Source organism: Mustela nigripes, chromosome 7 (genome assembly GCF_022355385.1).
Source record: "Mustela nigripes isolate SB6536 chromosome 7, MUSNIG.SB6536, whole genome shotgun sequence".
NCBI lineage: Eukaryota > Metazoa > Chordata > Mammalia > Carnivora > Mustelidae > Mustela > Mustela nigripes.
Genome location: NC_081563.1, coordinates 49,906,596 through 49,929,160, shown reverse-complemented (window position 1 = coordinate 49,929,160; position 22,565 = coordinate 49,906,596). Strand labels below are relative to the sequence as shown.

General features: G+C 40.8%; 1 protein-coding gene across 6 annotated transcripts in view; it reads right to left on the bottom strand.

Annotated features, from left to right (window-relative positions):
* Window positions 1-22,565, bottom strand: part of SLC4A5 (solute carrier family 4 member 5) — a 108,295-nt gene that overhangs the window by 73,363 nt on the left and 12,367 nt on the right. For 4 of the 6 annotated variants that reach the window (XM_059405800.1, XM_059405806.1, XM_059405801.1 and 1 more), the window contains 2 exons: window positions 10,467-10,547; window positions 3,864-4,055 (listed from right to left, as the gene is read on the bottom strand). In XM_059405800.1, the coding sequence (XP_059261783.1) occupies window positions 3,864-4,055; window positions 10,467-10,547 (273 nt within the window). Of the gene's footprint in view, window positions 1-3,863; window positions 4,056-10,466; window positions 10,548-16,461; window positions 16,527-21,714; window positions 21,792-22,565 lie in introns of those variants that run through there. The other 2 variants (XM_059405804.1, XM_059405805.1) reach the window with 2 other exon arrangements.

The following is a 22,565-nucleotide window of genomic DNA, read 5'->3' as shown; positions in this document are numbered from 1 at the left end:
TAATCATGAGTGCCCCTTTTATGAAATTCTAGGGTATGGAAATTTTCTTCTGTGTACCTTCTTAAGAACTGCAAGTGTGAGAGTTATAAAGAATGTTGAGTCATGGCAGTAAGAATAGTTAGCATAAGGAAGAATGGGGCATCAGTAAAAGAAGGGAAGTAAAGCAATGGTGGAGCAGGCCAAAAGCAAGACAAGAAGGAAGGACAAGGAAAAGAAACCTTGGCTGTGGCCCTGACTGAGGGCAGTGCTGCATCAGAGGACAGAGGACCAGCAGAGCCTGACAAGTGCACTGCTGGCTTCCCTACAGGCTCATGGATGGAACGAAGGCTGAGAAAGATCTTGGTGTGTCGGGCAAGTGGGACACTCATCCAAATTCAAATAAGAAATCCCTCTGCCTTCCCTGGAAAGAGCATCAACCTCAATAGGAAATCAGACTTTGAGTGTTTGCAGGAGACCCCACAGAGAAAAAAGAACAATGACACTCATCTGCCTGGGACCTTTTACAAGGAGGTTCTGATATTTCTGGGGAGCCAAAATAGTAAGAAGCAATTGATTGTATCATATCCATTATTCACCATTTAAGGTGTGTGAGATGTTACCCATAGTCTTCAACTAGCATGTGGGTTTTACTGTTTTGTTTCAGTGACTATAAATGCAGTTAAGTGAAGAAACTGTTATATAAAATCAAAGCAGACAATTGCTGCTTCTCCTGCTTATGCCGTCAGGCATGTGGGGCCCAAGTCACACAGGGAATCCTGACCTGGCCTGTAGAGGCCGGAGGGGAGAAAGAAAGGGAGAAGGAAGCGTCAAGCCTCTTTCAGGTCTTTGAGGCTGCTGAAGATGGTCTTTGTGTTTAGGTTAACCCACTATGTGGTCTCAGCTGTGCGAAAATGGGCCCTGAGCCAAGGAGGGGCAGGAAGAGAAAATGCTGTGACTGAAAAGTGAGGGGACTGTGTGTGTGTGTGTGTGTGTGTGTGTGTGTCTGTGGAGGGGACTTAGCTGAAAGCAAGGAGATGTGAGGGAACTTGGGAGGGGACAGGGGCTGGGCAGATATGGTACCAAAATATAGTAGGAAGCTGGAACTGCAGAGAAAAATGTCTAGTGGGAAATTTCCCATGGCCAGAGGATTTTTAAGAACAGGGATATCTTGTATGTCATTTAAAAATTGTGTATCTCTACGACATTAAACTTAGTTCTGAACCTCTGGCAAAGCCTGCCATTCAACGTGTATGCTATATGCGACCAATTCTGGGGAAACCAAAGAAGGTCTGAACTGCATGCCTGAGCTGGCCAGGAGGTGAAGGCAGAGGACAGGTATAGGACATGATACACAGGGAGATGGGGGCCCTGGATGGCTCAGTCAGTTAAGCGTCTGCCTTCACCTCAGTCATGATCCCAGGGTCCTGGGATTGAGCCCTGCATCGGTCTCCCTGCTGAGCAGGAAGTGTGCTTCTCCCTCTCCCTCTGCCTCTCACCCCTGCTTGTGCTCTCTCTGTGTCAAACAAATTAAATCTTAAAAAAAAAAAAAAAATATATATATATATATGACACAGGGAAAAGACTTGGAGCCAGGGTGAGGCTGAGATTAGCAGCTCCTGGGAATGCACAGCAACTTCAGCAAAGACATGGACGTCCCCTAGGATGAGGCCAGAGAGACTGGAATCCACTTTAGCTAATTCTCCAGGAATAAGGTAAACTTGGTTGGTGCATGGTTTATGAAAACTTTCCATTTATTAGGACTTTCACTGGTTTACTTGCAAACTTGGACCCTCAACCCCAATTACCCCTCAAGGTCTTAAGGTCACTAACTCAGGATTCTCTTCTAATGGGATTTTTTGTTTGTTTTTAGAATAGCCCTCATGGCTGACGAGGGGATGTTGTATATGTTGATAATTCCAGAAGATCCAGGTTTTAAAGTGTCAAAGGACAAGAAGAGAGAGAAAATACACGATTCTTTTGGGACATACATTTTAATTTGCTTTCCTGCCTGCCCCTCATCCCAAAGGGGGCATATAAGGTCTAGAATGATCCTCATTCTTTCTCCTCTTCTGTCTTCCTTTCCCCCTTCTCTCTCCAAGTTGTATCCTTCCAAGACACAAATTTATAGGTACACAAAGGCAAGGAAGCTGCCCCGTTTCAAAGCTTCAAAGTCTAAAAGAACCCCAACTGTCCTTGCACTTACGCTGGAAATTGCCCGTTTCAGGAACCCTTCATGGAGGAGATGCTTTAGAGACAAATATGTGTTCTGTCCCAACCCTTGCTCCTTCCTCATCAGAAATGAGAATGGAAGGCCACAGGAAATATATCCTTGATCCTAAGGCCTTGGAATGAGGCTCAATATGAGGCTTACATGCCTGGCTGGAAAACAGCCTTTCTCTCCTTTACTGCTCATCTTGAGGCAGTTTTGATCTTTTAGTGACCCCAGAGTTTAGTAGTGACCAGGCAAGTAGAAGATCTTAATGATTTTTCACACCCCTCCCACCAGAAGGATCTCATAAGCCCTTGATGCCAATGAACATAGCCAAACCGAACCAATATCCTCTTGCAGAGGAAAAAGATCTGGGATCCTCACTCTCATATTGGGTTAATGTGTATTAGTTAAGCCAACATCTATTAAGTGTCTACCACACACCCACCATGTTATTTGTTTCTTCTCTGCCTCAGGAGGGACCCAGCACACTCAATTTTACAAGGGGACCTCATCCCTAAATGTGGGGGAGGTGGTAGGGTTATAGGAGAATGCCTCAGAAGGGGAGGATGAGGCATTCAGATCTAACATGGGGAGCAGGAACTCTTCCCAAAAGGCTGGCTCTCCTTTGGGTCTCTGATGTTCCCAGCCCTGAGCTGGTCCGTGTGCACATGCATGGTTTCACCAGCACTCATCTCTTATGCTAGACGGTGCCAAAGGATTTCCATCAACCCATCTCCCACTTAGACACATTTACTCTAGAAAAGCCACAGGACTTGGTAGACTTGATGCCAAGGAGAGCAGTTGTTCAGGGCAGCTGCAAGATTGTGGGTGACTAAGGTGGCCTTGGGAGCATGTGAGTCAGATCTCTTCCTACAGGGACGCTGAGACACTGTCACTGCCTCTGAGATTCCTTTGAAGGTTTAGACAGTAAAATAACTAATTTTTCCTTGCTTAAGACAGGAGAAATATATAATAGAGACCAATCAAATACAATTTATTGGGCAGATTTAGGATCTGCTGAGGTGAAATCATGTCCCTAGAAACAGCAAATTCTCAAAAGAATAAAATGTCATAGTTGGGCTCTCAGGACTCGAGTCTTTTCACTTCTCTTAAGATTGATACTTTTCTTTCCATAGGAAGGAACAAAAGACTGATTTTTAATTAGCCCAAAACTGATATCTGCAGTAGCAGCAGAAGGCCTCAGGGGATTTGCTGGTCTGGGAGAGAGCTTTCCAGGGGTCTGCAAGCCACCATGCCAATGCCTAGACAATTCTGTACTGTTCCTTCAAGCTTCGGTGAGGAAAGAGGGTGGAGGTAACGTGTGTGGAATTCAGTTTACGGAGCACAGTGGCTCCTGCCAAGTCATGTTTGTCGTTAGGGCAAGAGCTGTATGGCCCCTAAGAATTTGGAAATGAGGAAAATAATTAAGCCATGAAAACAGCTTGGGGTAGCTCAGAGCAGAGGTCTCCAAGTCACCAGAGAGACAGAGCTCAGACTGGCTAAATGTATCCCTGGGCAGGGAGGTTGGTCTGCAGGGGTAGCATAGCATGGGTGGTAAGAGCCCTGACCCCAGTGGGACATCACTGAGTCTCCAGAGAATCTCCCCAATCTATCACCCTGTCTGGGCTCCCCAGCAGATGGCTCCCCTGAAATGTGCCCTTCAAGAACTCACGGGTCCTGCTGACATGATGCACGTTGCTGTTCCGGCTGCTTCCCCTGCTGCCCATGCCAGTCAGTTCCTGTTGTGGCTTGTCTGGCCGCAGGCCCCAGCAGACCTTCTGTAGGCCTGGAAGACGTCCCTGTGGGTCTCTTTTCCTTTGAGGGTAACTGGGGACTGAAAGCCCAATGTGGATGGAGCGGCAGTCTGTGGGCAGAGCACAAAAGAGGAGGGGAGGCAAAGATTACTGAAAATGGGCATTTCTCCTTACTATCCTCCAGTTACAAAGAGCTAGGGCCACCAAAGCAGAATGGAAGACATGGAGTTCCTGGCCAGGGCCACTGCCCCAAGTCTTGGGTTTGACAGAACTCCATTTCTGAACAATTCAGCCGTTGCTGGAAATGATACCCTTCGTGCTGTAGTTAGAACTCAATTTGAATGAGCAGAACTCCCATCACTCTGTTCTTGCTTGTCCAGAATGGCAATAACTGCATAAAGCTTATGACACATGGCCTGAGAGAGTCCCTCAGTGACTCACAGATTTAGTCCAAAACGCCAACCCCCCTCTTTGGGAGGGCTGTATGCATTTCCATCAAGGGCCACTTTTACTCGTAATGAAAGACTACATAAACTACTTAACAGAAAAGGGAGTTACTCGGACTTCTCAAAGCTGGTTTTGTATACTAGAATTTTCAAGAACTAGACTCATGAAGAACCTTAATTTCGAATTCCACTAAGAAGCCTGGTTGGTCTGTAAAGCCCCACTGGGTCTTTGCACACAAAAAGTAGCTGTAATTCTCTCAGGTCTCAGGATTGACATTCTGCTATCAGTGTTTCATCAGTGTTGGCTTCAACTGGTCAACAGTTTTTAAAATAATCAATAGATTTAGTTTTATATATACAGAATAATTGAGCAGATAGTACACAGGAAATTAGTCTTCCGTCCTACCGCCACCAGACCCCTGCTCCACAAACAGATCTCCTATTATTTTTATTGAGGTATAATTATACCTCAATTATACAATATAATATATATTAATGAGGTATAACATTGTATTAGTTCGAGGTGTACAACATACTAATTTGATAGATGTATATATTGCAAGATGATTGCCATAAGAAGTCTAGTTAACATCCATCACCCCACATAGCTGTACTTATTTTCTTGTGTTGAGAACTTTTAGAATCTACTCTCTTGGCAACTTTCAAATATACAATACAGATTGCTAACTATACTTACCTTGCCATACATTCCATCCCCAGAATTTATTTATCTTATAACTGGAAGTTTGGGTTTTTTTACTTCTTTCACCCTTTTGCTCACCTCCAAACCCCTGCCTCTGGCAACCACTAATCTGTTCTCTGTTTCTTTGAATTTGGTTCTTTAGATTCCACATATAAATAGGATCATACAGTATTTGTCTTCTCTGTCATTGCCAAGACTGTCAAAGAGCGAACACTTTGTGTTTTCTTCTTGAAATTTTGTTGTATCAGGTCGTATATCAGACTGTCATCCATTTTGAATTGTGTGTGTGTGTGTGTGTGTGTGTGTGTGTGGTGTAAGATAGTGGTCCAGTTTTATTCTTATGCATGTGGCTGTCCAGTTTTCTCATAAGAGAGATCATCCTTTCCCCACTGTATATTCTTGATTCCTTCATCATAAATTACCTGAACTTAAAAATGTGGGTATATTTCTGGGCTCTCTCTTCTTCTCCATTGATCTATGTGTCTGTTTTTATACCAACACTATACTGTCTTGATTAATACAGCTTTGTAATATCTTTTGAATCAGAAAGCATGATGCCTCCAGCTTTGTTCTTTTGCAAGATCACTCTGGCTATTGAAGGTCCTTCATGGTTCCATAAAAATTTTAGAATTATTTATTCTATTGCTGTGAAAAACATCATTAAAATTTTTATAGGAATTAGATTGAATCTGTAGATTGCTCAGGGTAGCCTGGACACTTTAAAAATATTAATTCATCCAATCCATGAGCATGGAATACCTTTCCATTCCTTTGTGTCTTCTTCAATTTCTTTCATCAATGTCTTAAAATTTTCAGTGCACAAGTCTTTCACCTCCCTTGTTAAGTTTATTTATTCCTGTTTATTTCATTCTTTTTGTGGCAATTATAAATAGAATTGTTTTCTTAATTTCTCCTTCTGACAGTTCATTATTAGTATATAGAAGTGTACCCTTTTGTATTAATTTTTGTATATTGATTTTGTAACTGTAACTTTACCGAATTTATTAGTTCTAACAGTTTTTTGGTGGACTCTTTAGGGTTTGCCATATATAATATCACATCATCTGCAAATAGAAAGTTTTACTTCTTCCTTTCTGATTTGAAAGTCTTTTATTTCTTTTTCTTGACTAATTACTCTGGATAGGACTTCCAGTACAATGTTTATTCAACAATGCTGAATAAAAGTGGTGAGGGTGGGCATCCTGATATTTTTCCTGATCTTAGAGGAAAAACTTTCAGCTTTTCATTGTTGAGTAAGATGTTAGCTGTGGGTTTGTCATATATGGCCTTTGTTATGTTGAGGTACATTCCCTCTAGACTCAGTTTGTTGAGATTTTTGATAAGGAATAGATATTGAGGGGCGCCTGGGTGGCTCAGTGGATTAAGCCGCTGCCTTCGGCTCAGGTCATGATCTCAGGGTCCTGGGATCGAGTCCCACGTCGGGCTCTCTGCTCAGCAGGGAGCCTGCTTCCTCCTCTCTCTCTGCCTGCCTCTCTGCCTACTTGTGATCTCTGTCTGTCAAATAAATAAATAAAATCTTTAAAAAAAAAAAAAAAGGAATAGATATTGAATTTTGTCAAATATACATTCTGCATCTATTGAGATGATCATATTATCTTTATCCTTCATTTTATTAATGGGAGGTATATCACATTGATTGATTTACAGGTGTTGAACCATCCCTGCACTCCTGAAATAAATCCTACTTGATCATGGGGCAAGACCCTTTTAATGTATTGTTGAATTTAGTTTTGTAATATTTTGTTGAGTATTTTTACACCTTTGGTCATCAGAGATATTGGTATGTAATTTTTTTTCTTGTAGTGTCCTAATCTGTTTTTTATATCCAGGTAATACTAGTGTCATAAAATGAAATTGGAAGTGTTCTCTTCTATTTTTTGGAAGAGTTTGAGAAGGATTGGTATTAATTCTTACTTAAATGTTTGTTAGAATTTGCCAGTTAAGCCATCTGTTCCTGAACTTTTGTTTGTTGGGAGGTTTTTCATTACTGATTCAATCTCCTTACAAGTAACTGGTCTGTTCAGTTTTTCTTTTTCTTCATTATTTAGTTTTGGTAAGTTGTACCTTTAGGAATTCATTCATTTCTTCTAAGTTGTCCAAATTGTTCACATATAATTGTTCGCAGTAGTCTCTTTTGATCTTTTATATTTCTGTGCTTTCAATTTTAATGTCTTTTCTTTCATTTCTAATTTTATTTGAGAATCCTCTTTTTTCCCCTTGATAAATCTAGCTCAAGATTTGTCTATTTTGTTTGTCTTTTCAAAAACCAGTTCTTAGTTTCATTGATCTTTTCTATTATCTTTTTAGTCTCTATTTTACTTATTTCTTCTCAGATCTTTGTTGTTTCCTCCCTCTACTAACTCTGGGCTTAGTTTGTTCTTTTTCTAGTTCCTTGAGGTATAAAGTTAGGTTGTTTACTTGAGCCCTTTCTTTTTTCTTAATGTAGGCATTTATTGCTATGAATAGATTACCCTATTATTAACAACTTGCATTAGAGTGGAACGTTTGTTACAATTAATAAACCAATATTGATGTATTATGATTAACTCTAGTCTATTGTTTACACGAAGTTTCACTTTTAGTGTTGTATAGTTCTATGGGTTTTGAAAAATGCCTACACCTACCATTACAGTATCATACAGAATAGTTTCACCAGCCTAAAAATTCCCTGTGCTTTACCTACTCATCCTTCCTCTTCTGAATACTTGTTACTTTCCTCTTTTGACCTTTACACTTTGTTCTCTTTCCTTTTTTTCTTCTTTTTGAGGTGAAATGAGAATGGGTGGGGTATATGAGTGGGAAGATTTTTTTTCTCTGCTTATGTGAACTGCAGCAAAAATGTTTGGGAACCACTCTTTTAGGATAACTTGGAGTCTGGAATTCCATGGTGATGATTTTCCAAAGAGCAGGATGGCCAAAAAATATTATTGTAGTTCCTCCTTTCCACAGAGGATATGTTTCAGGTTCCCTAGAGGATGCCTGAAAGTGCACATAGCACTGAACTCTACATATACCATGCTTTTTCCTGCACATACATACTGATGATCAAATTTAATTTATAAATTAGGCACAGTAAGAGATTAACAATAATAAGTAATAATAAAATAGAATAATTATAATAATATTTTATAATAAAAGTTATGTGAATGAGCTCTCTCTCTCTCAAGATATCCTATTGTACTGTATTCACCTTTTTACTTGTAATGATAGGAGATGATAAAATGTCTATGTGATGAGATGAGGTAAGATAAATGACAGAGGAACTGTGACATAGTGTTGGGCTACTACTGACCTTCAGATGATGTGTCAGAAAAAGAATCTGCTTCCAGACCTTGATTGAATATGGGTAACTAAAACTGAAGAGAGTGAAATCACAGGTAAGTGGGGGACTACTGTATTTTTGAAGCCCATGGATGGCAAATGAGATTTGAAAGCTGCTGTAGAACAGGAAATTAAACTGTGTTCTTACATCAAGATCTACCTTAACTTGATTTTATTTTCTTCGGAGGGGAGGTCTGCCTCTTGGCTCAAACTCCTGAAATGTAGATCCTAATGTCTGGGCATCCATTGACTACAAATGTCACACAGAAACCAAGCTGAACCTTGGAGAAGCATATCTAACTAAGCCCTTTCAAGATAGGTTGAGTGTCTACTCTGGTGAAAAGACTCTGAATCATTCATAGGTATGGGAAAGTGAGTTTGCCAGGATGTCAGTGTCCAAATCTTTTTAGAGCCCAGCTCACCCCAGCATACCTCACTGCTCACTCTTCTGAACCTCCAGTCTTTCTTGGCTGTAACCAAGAATGTGAGGTGGAGATTTTTTATGAAGTACAGCCTTACTTTCTAGTGGACCAATATCAGAATGATTGGTGCTCCTCCTTCCTTCCCCCATCTCCTCCAGTATGGCATGACTTCCCTTGCTCAGTTCTAATATTTCTTAAGCAAGCTGTAATTTGAGTAATCCATGGACACCAGTAAGAGGTAAGTAGTTTTAATCTAAGGGCTTAGCAGATGAATTCCTAGTTTCCACTGTTGAGGTCAGGAACAGAAATGAGAAACAGCTGGTATATCAGAAAGGCCTCTGCCAAGAGTCACCTGCCTTGGATGCTCCCTGGCTTGTTCATCACTTGCTCCACGGCCATGGACATCTGCCTCTCAAGAACTCAGTGTCCTTACCTGTAAGGTGGAAATGAAATCCCTTCTCTACTATCTGGGCAAGGTTTTTGAGAAGACAGAATGAGATGGTATATGGGAACTTGATTAGAAAATTGTAAGGGCTACACATATGAAGAATATACTTATTGGAGAAATCAGGGAAGATAGCTATCAGGAAAGTATTATACTTTTTTCCCTGGATCTAACTTGTCCCTTTTTTTCCCCTGGCTTCCATCATAATCATCAGAGTGTCGTTGTGTAGCTGGTGAACTGTGCAGAATGGCTAGCCCTCTCCCAAGCTTCCTCCTTCACTCTGCAGGACCTCTCCACTCACTGTGAACATTTTGCAGTTTGGCTCAGGACTTGTGCCAAGTTCTCCTAGGAACTCCTCAGCTGCATTCTTCTCCATTGACAACTCCAGAATGGGTCTACACATTCTACAGCTCAGCAAGCATTCAGCTGGGCAGCGAGATTGGTGTTTCCCTCCAAGTGGGGCTGGGACAGTGGCAGGGCGGTGGCCTGTCTGGTTGCCTCTTCATAAGTCCTGTGGTTGCTTCTCTGCAGAGTGTAGGAACTTAATACCTCTGCATCAGCAATTTTTGGACAATAGATACCCCCATTCAATATCTTCTTGCAGTAGTTTGAGCTGCTATTTTTAGAATCTGTGTAATGGTGGCATCTTGTATAGTTTGTAGATATTGTAAAATTAGGTAAGTTTAATTTTGTGTTGGGGATGCTATGCCCTAATTCACAGAAACAAAGTGCCAGTTTCCTGTCTTCGGCCCCATGATGTGGTCTCTTTAAGACGTAGCCTGGTGCCATTGGGTCCAGAGAAGACACCATGGGTGGGCCAGGGAAAGGGACCAGCTCTCTAGATCTTCCCACTGGAGGGGTGTTATAAGGATATTTAAGAAACTGGCAGACTTGGGGTGCCTGGGTGGCTCAGTGGGTTAAAGCCTCTGCCTTCGGCTCAGGTCAGGATCCCAGAGTCCTGGGATCGAGCCCCACATCCGGCTCTGTGCTCAGCGGGGAGCCAGCTTTCTTCTCTCTCTCTCTCTCTCTCTGCCTGCCTCTTTGCCTACTTGTGATCTCTCTCTCTCTGTCAAGTAAATAAATAAATAAATAAATAAATAAATAAATAAAAGAAACTAGCAGACCATCCTAGGATTTGCATCAAGTTCTCAAGATGACCTTACCTTCCTGATCCTGACATCTCCTCCTGTAGTTAGCAGGGTCCAGCTTCCCTACCCCAGTCTTCTCTTCTTCCACCTTCATCACTATGAAAGATGAACACAGTCTCAATACATATACAGCACAAAAAGGTAGGATTTTGAGTGGAAATGGCCAAATCCACACCCATAGTAGGAGACCCTAAAGCAGATGAAAAAATTAAGGCCAAAGAACAAATTGTAAACAAACTGAAGAAGCTCAAATACTATCTCTAACAAACAGAGAACAGATCTCTTTTTCAAGTATAAATTGAACACTTATAGAAAGCACATATCTAGATCACAGGTAAGACTTAGTAAATCTCAAAGAAACTGTATCATCCTCCCACAGTAAGGATGTATATATACATATATGTGTGTGTGGGTATGTAAGATGTAAGATATTCATATATATATATATATATATATATATATATATATAATAAATGTATATAAATATATGTATATACACATATAACTTCAGAAACTAAAAGTAATTTCTACTCATGGGTTTAACAGGAAACCACATAGAAATCATTAAATATTTAGAACTCAACAAGTGCAACTACGAAATATTGAAGCTTATGGGTTGCGATATGTTTGGAGGAAACAGAGAAGGAAGGCGTGGAGGGAGGGAGGAGAGAAGGAAAATAAGTGTGACAAACATTCAACTGAAGAACCTGGCGAGGGGGCGGTGACACAGGAGAAAAGCTAAAGAAAGTAGAAAATGGAACTATAAAATAAAATAAATGAAATGAAATAGAAACGAGAATAGATGGTTAACAAACCCAAAGGCGATTATTTGAAAAGATTCTTAAAATAGGCAGACTGTGCAAAGCGAATCAAGCAGAAAAGGATGTTCATACGTAAACAATATTGGGAGTAAAAAAGCAACATGACTGAAAACATAGTAGAGAATTTAAAAATTAAAAGTGAATGCCATGAAAAACTTCATGCCGATACATTTTTATTTATTTTTTTTAATTTTTAATTTTTTATTTTTTATAAACATATATTTTTATCCCCAGGGGTACAGGTCTGTGAATCACCAGGTTTACACACTTCACAGCACTCACCAAAGCACATACCCTCCCCAATGTCCATAATCCCACCCCCTTCTCCCATTTTAGTTTGGGCAATAATAATAATTACCATTTCTATGTGCCAGGAACTACTTTAAATGCTCTGCATGTGTGACTTTTTTTTTTTTTTTAAGATTTTATTTATTTATTTGACAGAGAGAGACACAGCAAGAGAGGGAACACAGCAAGGGGGAGTGGGAGAGGGAGAAGCAGGCTTCCTGTGGAGCAGGGAGCCCAAACTGGGGCTTGATCCTAGGACCCTGGGATCATGACCAGAGCTGAAAGCAGACACTTAGTAACTGAGCCACCCAGGTGCCCATTACTCATTTTACAGGTGAGTAAACTGAGGCACAAGAGCTTAACTGACTGCCCAAATGGAGGAACAGAGATTCAGACCCAGACAATCTGTTTCTGGAATTTAAGTTCTTAGCCATGAGGCTGATAAATGGATATTTTATTAGGAAAATAATAGAAGTGACCAAAATTGACTTTAAGAGAATTAGAACATAGGAGATAACATGGAGGACATTAGGAGAAGGAAAGGAAAAGTGAATTGGGGCAAAGCACAAGAGACTGTGGACTCTGAGAAACAAACTGAGGGTTTTAGAGGGGAGGGGGTGGGGGGGATGGGTGAGCCTTGTGGTGGGTATTAAGGAGGGCTCATATTATATGGAGCACTGGAGGTTGTACATAAACAATGAATCCTGGAACACTGCATCAGAAACTGATTATGTATTTTATGGTGATTAACATAACATAATAAAAATAAATAAATAAATAAATATTAAAAATAAAGGGAAAAAAAAAGAATTAGAAAACCTCAACTAACCAATAACCATTAACTGAAAAATTTATGGGTAAGTCATTACAAGCAGCCTTTCCCATGTCTCATGGATAATTTCTGAAGCTGGATTATAGGTACAAAACGATTAACATTTTTTTCTATTTTTTTGTGTCAGAATTTTTTTTTCCCATCGTGAAAGGAAAGATAAACACCAGGAGAAGACAGTTTTAAAAAAAATGTTTTATCTGAATCTTCAAGGATTAGATAGTCTCTAACTGATACAAAATGGTTTTCAAAAGTAGAAAAAAAGGAAATTGGAGGCAGTAGATATATCTAAAGACCAGAATACAGGGTCGGACTAAAAGCAGAAGAGTTTGTTGAAAATCTTCCTAAGGAGTCCATTTAACCCTCAGATCCTCTTTCCTAGGCTCCAGTCTCTTAGAATGCGCCTCCTTCTAGAATATGGAGGGGTTAAACCCGAAGACCTCTGGATAACTAACGACAAGAAGGAGTCATTTCATTGAGGGGTAGGGAGAGGAATTAAGTAAGGGCAGTTAGCCACTCAGCCCTCTGCCTACTTGACTCCTAGAACACTAATGAGGTTTACACACTCCACGTGGGAGACTGGAGGATTTACAGATAGAGACATTTGGGGGACCTCTAACAAATGGTCAAGTCTCCACCCAACTGCCCACCATGAGTCTATCATTCAGTAAGTCCAGCCTATCAAACTGTTATTGGGCAGCTCCACTCCAAAGTCATGGCCAGCCAAGAATCGCCAGAATGACAGAGACCAAAACAAGCAGGAGGAGAGGAAGTCCAAGGAAACAGGAACAATGTCGGCAGCCAAAGAACCATTTAAAAAGCATATAATTCCCATATCTGAGTAGACTAGAAAAGACCTTGTATTCATGACAAAAAGAAAAGTAGAATCTACAAACCTGGGACTTTTAAAGAATAAGAAATAACTCTTGGGGGCGCCTGGGTGGCTCAGTGGGTTAAGCCTCTGCCCTCAGCTCAGAACATGATCCCAGCGTCCAGGGATGGAGCCCCATATCAGGCTCCCTGCTCGGCAGGGGGGAAGCCTGCTTCTCCCTCTCCCATTCCCCCTGCTTGTATTCCTTCTCTCACTGTGTCTCTCTCTGTCAAATAAATAAATAAAATCTTAAAAAAAAAAAAGAAAGAACTCTTGAAAATTAAAGATATGTTAGAAGAAAATTTTCAGTAAAAGAATTAGAATATGAAGTTGGAAAAAACATGTGAGAAAATAGAGCACAGATAAGAGTAATTTTTTAAACAGTCGGGAAAAGGCAAGGAACTCAGAGGACCAATCCAGTGGTTTAACATCAAAGCAATAGAAGTCCCCAAAGAGAAGCCAGAAAAAAATAATGGAGGGGAAATTATCAAGGACTTAAGAATATTTCCCAAAACTGATGGATTTGAATTTCCTGGTGGAAAGAACTTACTGAGAGCCCAGGAAAATGAATTTAAAACAAAAGCCACTCCAAGTGACATTACAAAGTGTTAGAATATTACATATAAAGAGAAGACCTTAAAAACCTTCCAGAAGGGAAGCCTGGGTGGCTCAGTGGGTTAACCTTCTGCCTTCAGCTCAGGTCATGATCCCAGGGTTCTGGGATAGAGTCCCACATCAGGCTCTCTGCTCAGCAGGGAGCCTGCTTCCTCCTCTCTCTCTGCCTACTTGTGATCTGTCAAATAAATAAATAAACTTTATTTAAAAAAACAAACAAACAAACCCTTCCAGAAGAAGGAAATAAGTCACCTACAAAGAATCAGATGTGAGAACTGGCATCCAGACACAATGGAAGCTGTAAGACAGTGGAGTTATGCCTCCAAAAGTGAGAAAAAATTATTTCCAACCTTGATTTCTAGTCCTAACTAAAATATCAAATGTGAGGGTAGAAAAAGTATTTTTAGACAAGTCTTAAAATTTTACTGCTTATGCGCTTTTTTCAGGAAGTGGTTGAAGGAAGAACTCCAGCAAGATGGAAGAGCATCTAAGGAAGGAATAGAGCATCTAGAAAATGGGATTCACCACAAAAGACAAGCACAGGAGGCCCTGGAAAGAAGCTGTATAGCAATCCAGAGAGCAGTGGGTTCATCTTAGATCAGGCTCTGCACGGGTTCTCAGAGAAAAACCTGAAACTGATCAATTATCTGGATGTGTTTCACTGTTTTGAGAGGATACTAAGATTCTTCCAAGAATAAAGAGTCATAGAAAGGAAAAGTGACCATTGAACACTATGTAACTCAAATGTGAGCAACATATGCAGCGATATTTATGCAGTCATAATAAATAAAAATGAATATATAACCCAAAACTGGGATATAAGCAGGCTTGGTATCCCACCACTGTGTATTATTATGCATATGTTGCTGTTTGTGGCTGGTGTTCAGGTATTCATTCCCACTGCTCAGTGTCAGTGCCATATGGGAAATCAAATACTTTGAATTTCTACATTGGATGTAACTATTTGGAGAGATGAGGATTTGTCAGGGAGATGGGGGTTGTAAGACACCTGTAGAGGAAACTGCTAGATGTCCATCCCCCTTTCTGCTCTGATTTTATTCAGGACAGCAATGTGGCTGACTAAAAATAATCACTTCCTCCAAATGCCCCTCAGCAATCTCTGAAGAGGTATCTCTAAAGAGACAGAGCAATCTCTAAAGAGAAAGAACCTAGGAGAAGATTCCCTTCCTGGATGAAGCCTCTGCAGAAGAAAGCATCTCCATTTTTCCTTCCTCTGCCTTCCTGGATAAAGTTGCCAGATTTAGCAAATAAAAATAGAGTTTTCCCAGTTAAATCTGAGTTTTATATATACAATTAATGGTTTTTAGTATAAGTCCCATGCAATATTTGGAATATACTTATACCAAAACTGGCTAACTATCTCACCTCTGTCGAGATGAGCATAGATTCGATGCCTGGAAGTGCAGCAGCCCTCTTGTCATCATGGAAATGGAGGCTACATGCTAACTGTGAATACAAGGGGAGGAAGAATCCTGGATCTTTAATGTCTTCATTGAATCACTCTACAGCACTGGACAGCCCACACTTGGGTTTCTTGTTAAGGAGAACAGTTAAAACACTATTTGTTTAAATACTATAGTTAACTTTTCTGTTACTCAAAACCACACCTGTGTCATAGGACAAAAGACTCTACGACTGTATTTACTGGGCAAATAAGATTGGGTTCTGGGGGTGCCTGGGTGGTTCAGTCAGTTAAGCATCTGCCTTCAGCTCAGGTCACGATCTCAGGGACCGAGCCCCATGTTGGGGCTGAGCAGGGAGTCTGCTTCTCCCTCTCCCTCTTCCCCTCCCCCAATTGCGCACTCTCTCTATCTTGCACGCACACGTGCAGGGATGCGTGCAAATAAATAAAGTACTAAACTGCCTCCCTCCAAAAAAATAACACATTTGAAAAAAAAGATTGGGTTCTGTTGTAAGGAAAACAGGGGGAATGGGCACTGAGTGGTCATGTAACAGTGTTTGCTACACTTTCCAACACCAATTCCCTCCTTGTCTAGCCTGTTCTGTTCAAGTAGAGACACATGGCCCTTCATGCTGTAGACACCTTCCCCAACTCCAGGCATGAATTAGATCTGTCTAAATTATCCATGGTAATCATATGGCCTTTGACCAGTAACTGATCTTACAAGTAGTCATGTACCCCAGCAAGCCAGTGAGATTTAAGTGGAAGTCCATTCAGTAGGACTTCCAGGAAAGTTTTAATTTCCCTAATAAAAAGTGACAGGCCCTTCTGGAATGCACGTTTGGCCAATTACCCTCCCTACTTTCCTGCACAGACCTTGGACGTGAGACTTCTACATGAAGCAGTCCTCTTGCAACAATAAGGTGACAAGTATGAAGAGCTAAGGCTCAGGCTGAGGACAAAGCAGAAGCCTAGAAAAAATCTTGGTTCCTGATAATGTCACTGAGCTCCAGACTGCTTATCTCTGGGCTTCCTATTACATAAAAAGAAATCTACTTTGTATATTTAAATTGCTAGCCAAGTTTTATGTTGCTTTTAGCTAAAGACCTTTCCAGGGATGCCTGGGTGGCTCAGTCAATTAAACATCCAACTCTTGATCTCACCTCAGATCTTGATCTTGGGGTTCTGAATTCAGGCCCTGTGTTAGGCTCCATACAGGGTGTGAAGCCTACTTAAAAAATAAGAAAAAGAAGAAGAAATAAAGACCTATAAATAAAATAAAGATTATATAAAAATAAAGGCCTTCCTAACTGATACATAATGAATACTATGGGGAGCTGAAATGAATGAACTAGATTTCTGCATGTTAACATGTATAAATCTCAAAAACATAAGAAATAGAAAAAAACAGGGGCGCCTGGGTAGCTTAGTCAGTTAAGCATCTGCCTTTGGCTCAGGTCAGGACCCCAGGATCCTGGGATCACACCCCGAGTCAGGCTTCCCTCTCAGCGGGAGGGCCTGCTTCTCCTCCTCCCACCCCTGGCTTGTGTTCCCTCTCTCGCTGTCTCTCTGTCAAATAAATACATAAAATCTTTTTAAAAAGAAGTAAAAAAAGCATAAAGTTATAAAGATACAGAAACAAAGTGGCATTATTTATATAAAACATCAAAATATTGTCTTTAATTTTATGGTTTATTGCTACATTATAAGCAATAGCAGAAAATTGCCCAGAGGAATGAGACACACTAACTCCAGGTTACTTCTGAGGAAAGGTAAGGTTTAATCTTGATGTGTTAGCTGTATCTTTGATATTTTGGATAGATATAGATGGAAATGAAGCAAAAATAATAAAATGTTAACATCTGTTAATTCATGACAGCAATATACAAGTTTGAAGTATTTTATTATTAAAATTTTTTAAATGAGTTTTTTTTAAAGAAATAAGAGAACTCCCCACCACTATGATATAACAGTCTCAAAACAGCCAAGTGAGTACCCTGCACAAAGAATGACTGGTGGGAAAAATCCTCACACTTTGATATGTCATTGTGAAATTTTAGAACACTAAATAAATGTCAAGAAAAAAGGAAATCCTTAAAACTTATAGAATGAAATAAACAGAAACAGCTCACCTACAAATGAATAAAAGACTATCTGATTTCTCATCAGCAACTTGGATAACAGAAGACAACAGAGCAATGCATCCTAAATTCTGAGGAACAATGATTTCTAACCTAGCATTCTCTACTCAGGCAAACTACTAGGCAAGAGAGGGTAGAAGACATCTTCACATATGCAAGAAATCATTTTACTTCTCTCTTGTAACTTCTTATGAAGTTACTTAAGTATGTTACCACAATGAATCAAGAAGGGGAAGGCAATGGGATCCAAGAGAGGGCTCCAAGCTGAAGAAAAATGAAGGGAGGTCCCTAGATGGCTGCTGTGCCACAGCCCTAGTCTCTCCTCAGAAGAGTTAAAAATGACATTTCAGAAGGAGCCACCCAAGGAAAAGATGAAATGCCAGAGATCTGATACACTTCTTGAGAATTTGGAACAATTTAAGACAGAGACAAAGATAGAAAATGCAAAGGAAGGCAACTAGAAATACCAGGAAAAAAAATTAGTATTCCAAGAAATAAAATGTGGTTATGGTATACAGTCATAAGAGTATAAACATTGATTTTTGAATTAACAAAAAACAATATATATCTACATTGGAAGAAGGGAGAAGAGATGGGTGTGGTATAAGATAATTATTTACCTGTAGGTGGCTAATATCCAACTCTGATAAATAGCAGGAGATACATATATATAGAAATAATCTGTATATATTATTAGAGGGTTGTAGGTAGCCAACAGAAAAAGCTGAAAGAATTCCAGGTGGTCCTTTGGAGGACCATCTTTGGAAGATGGAACAGTGGAGTATTTAGAAAGCTAGAATGGAGTTTTGTTGTTTTTTTGTTATAAGCTCTTACATGTATTACTTTATTTTAAATTATGGTTACATTTAAAAAAAAACATTTTAAGGCAAATAATTTAATATGACACGTATACTCCCACTTAATGGATAATTTTATCCCCCTGATAATCCAGAATTAAATCTATTTGTTCAAAGTGTATCATGTTTAAATATTCAGGAGAACTACAAAACAAAGTACCTTCAAGAAGTGGTTTGCAAGAGTACTCAAAGGTATGCATGTGTCAGAGTCTTCTGGAGGGCGCGTTAAAACCTGGATTTCTGAGCTCCACTCAAGAGTTACTGATTCTGTGGATCTGAGCTGTAGGCTGAAAGTTTGTGTTCTCTACAAGTTTCCACTTGATGCTGAAGATGCTGATCCAGGGACCACACATTGAGAATGGCTGCTTTAAGGAAATAACTCCTATTTATATTTTCTATTAAACTGAATCACCATGCATGGAACTTAGTTTACACGAGCTTCACGTGCATAACAAGATCATGTCTTTGCTTTCAAACTGGGCACTGTGAACTGGTAAGCTTAGCGATGACGCACTGGTAGCTCCAATTGATTGGTGATTTTCTGGGAATCGGTATCTTCCTCAACCCTCCCTCCTCAAGCTTGAGTAGAGACAAGCAGAGTAACGTCTTTTCCCATATGGAACCACCTCCAAATCTTTTAGATGGGGCTCACCCCATATCTCCCCAACCACAACAGGAAAGGCCATGTGGTCCAGCCTAGCCAATCAAACACTCCCCCATTCCCCCATCACAGAGATTGGTTCCACGGGAAGCCAGTAAGCTTGGGTGCTACAATGTTGCTTGACACAGGGAGGGAAATATCCAAGAAAAGTAAAAAAGCAGAGTACTAGTAACACTGTAACTCCCTGAGTCAGTTAATTCTGAACTGACCTGACTAATAGAAATGAAATGGGATTTTCCAGCATGTTTTAAAAACGTATTCTTTCATATCTGAAGTACTATGGATTTTCAGATTGGAAATCGAACAAAAGTAAATGCAAAAATGACAAACAGATGAGATCCTCATGGAACTATAGAAGCACGGAGATTTAATGTAGTTCATATTTGGGTAGATGCATACCTCCCAGTTCTGCACTAGCTCAGACCATTCCTTCCTCACCTCCTCTGCAGGTCCTACCTCTTCACAACTTGAGAGAAGGTCCCTTCAAGGAGGATGCAGAAGTACGAGAAGAACCCAGGCTGCCCCAGAACATCTTCAATGGAAATCATTCATTTGAAACAACTCAAGCAAAGTGCTAACCATTTGCAAAGTGTTTGGATGAACTATTCTAATCAGCAGCTACACGGCTCATTGCAAAAATTTTCAAAAGTGACCTACGTCTTGAAACAGAATTTCCATCTCTACCATTTTGTATAATGTATATTAATTGAATATCAGATAACTTGCTTTCATACTCTCATTTACTCCTGATTAAAATTCAGTGAGGTGCATAATTTTCACCCCCATTTTACAGATAAAGAAATGGAGATTCAAAGAATTAAGAAAGTTACCCTGTGTCACAGGCAGAGCTAAGATTGAAATGGGATTCTCTCTGATTCTCCAACCCCAGGAAGAAACACAGGCAGAGAAAGAGAAAGGGAGAAAACGAAGGGAGGTAGGGGGTTGGAAGAGGAAAGACAGACGTGAAGACATAAGAGACAGTGAGGTCTGGAAGAAGCCATAGACTTCTGAGTTCTAGGCCCTTCCTGAGGTCTAGCTGAATTCCCATCTCCAAGACCTCCCTGTGGCATTATAATAAACTCATCTTTTCTCTTCGGCTAGCTTCAGGTGATTCCCAAGAATATTAACCAATACAACCGTCCACTACAGTATATTGCCAGAGAAATTTATTAGCAACAAACCAGCCTTTGGCATATAGCAAAGCAATGAACTTGTAAGAGCAGTTTTTCCTACACCAGCCCTTCCACTGCTGCACTCACTCCTCATTATTCTCCCATCCATCTTTAGACCCTGGGGGTGAGTATGGCTTTACAGTGAGGGATCAGACCAAATTCTTTTCTGTTCTGAATCACCAGCGACCCATTCCACTTTATTGCCCCTGCCACCAGCCTGACTCCCACTGTGGATCCCTGAGAGTGCAAACCCTACTGACAGAATCAATGCCCTAACATCGTGAGGCTAAGCACTAGAGTGCCACACCAGGGCACAGAAACACAGGGTCCCTGCCCAAGCAGCTTTCATGTCTGCTGCAGCAAGGAGGTGGTGACATAGCCAACCTGACGGGCATACAAGCATTTTGACTATCAAAACCCTGGTGATTGAATCATGGGCCATTTAACACTGCTCCCTCCCCAAGCCCCTGGCCACAGAGGCACATCAGTTCAGTCCAACGAATCCACTTTGTTCCAGATATTTGCTCTAGACACTGGAAACAAACAGAACAAAATAGATCATTAGGGAAGAAGGGCAAAATATGGCAATAAATCCTTAAGATTAGACACCCATATGTCTGGGGGGAAAATTAAGTAGAAAAAAGGTTGCGCCACAAGCATCAGTCAGCCTTTTAGGAGCTTTCCCTCCCATCCCATCTTTTAAGCCATTTGACATTATACTTAAAAACAGGACCAGCCTAATGTAGTATCCAGTGAACTCCGTAGACAGCTCAAAGCATTTCAAAAAAGGACCTCCTGGAGAGCTCACCTCGGATCATTTTATGAGCTGAATTGATAAAAATGATGTGGGGTCATGAGGCTTTAAAGACTAAGCTTAGAAATTAGAGAAAGGCCACCTTCCCAGTGATAGTTTATTCATTGCCTCTGGGCCCTGCAGACCTCACCCATGCATGCCCCAGAAAAGGAAGAGAAAACAAGCAAACAAAATAATCCCCTCGCAAACCACCAGTAGCAAAAACAGGTGCAGTATCCAAATCTAACAACAGAAATTTGTAATGAAAGGAGGCTAGCCATTATTTAGTTTCTATCCTGAGATGTTATATCAACAGATGTAATCTATTTTCCCATAGTTTTCTGGGGGAAGAAGCAAATCTCAGTGCTATTGCTTACTTCCCATAAAATTTTCAGCCAGTCTTGTAAATTTCACAAAGGCAACAGAAATGTGCATTGCCTAGAGGAAAAAGATTCTCAGTTCCATCCGATGATAAGAAAAATGAACTAACATGCCACGGTGTCAGAAAGAGTGCATTTCATATCATTTCAGTTAATCTGGTGTGAGGGTCTATGCCCCAAACCAGTGAACTCAAGACAACAGGGTCACTGACATAGGATAATTTTTTTTTTTTTAAAGAAACGGCAAATATCCAATGCTCGTTTGGAGGGTTTATTCAACTTTCATGGTATTCTCCTTCTCCATGTGTGTGTGAAGCTCACTCTCAAATACTCCGTTCACATTGTCAAGCACATTTTTCTTTATCTGTACAGTTTTGTCTACTATCTCTGAAACTCCAAGCTGCAAACTTACCTTCACACTCTTAGCCCTGGAAACAGGATCCAAATCTCAAGAGGGCTGGTGTCACCTGCTCTGGTGCTGTTAGCTGGCAAGAAGGACGCTCTGTGATTTCCAGACTGAACTGTATTTGGGGCACTGGAGATTGACTTGTGGGGCTCAGTGGCGGCCAGCCATGTGACCAGGGTGGGGGAAGGGACACTCCTGCAGGGCAAGGGACCAATGCCTGCTCGCCTGACAGACCAGGGTAGAGCAGGGTCTGAACAGAGCCGGCCATAATTGTAGGCAGACAACTTTGCTCTAAATTTCTTCTTGGATTTTAACTTAGCCTTGGTTTTTAGATGCTTGTTTATCTCCCTACATGATTTCTATCCTAAGTCCTTTTTGGATTCTGTCTTGAAGGGGTGTTAAAGAGGGAAGAGACCTTAGGGATGATCAAGCACCACCCCCCACCCCAAGGTCACCCATTTTACAGATCGGTGGCAGCACTTCCAGGAGCTTGCAGAGGCCTGGATTTGGTATGGTGTACTGGGGGACCCCAGCTGGCTGGCACCCCAAATTACAGCTCACTTGAATAACTTTAACCCTTAGATCATTAAAGCTTTGAGAACTGCTGAGATGCCAATAATGAATCTTATCACATTGCAGGTGCCTAAATCTGCAGCTGTCAGATTAGGCCATGGCTTAGAAATTGTACTTGTAGTCGAAGAGTTTATATGGGGGCTCCTGGGTAGCTCAGCCCAGCATCCAACTCCTGCTTTCGGCTTAGGGTGTGATCTCAGGGTCCTGGGATTGAGCCCCAAGTGGGGCTCTGTGCTCAGCATGGAGTCTGCTTGTCCCTCTTTCTCCCCCTGTGCCTTAACCCC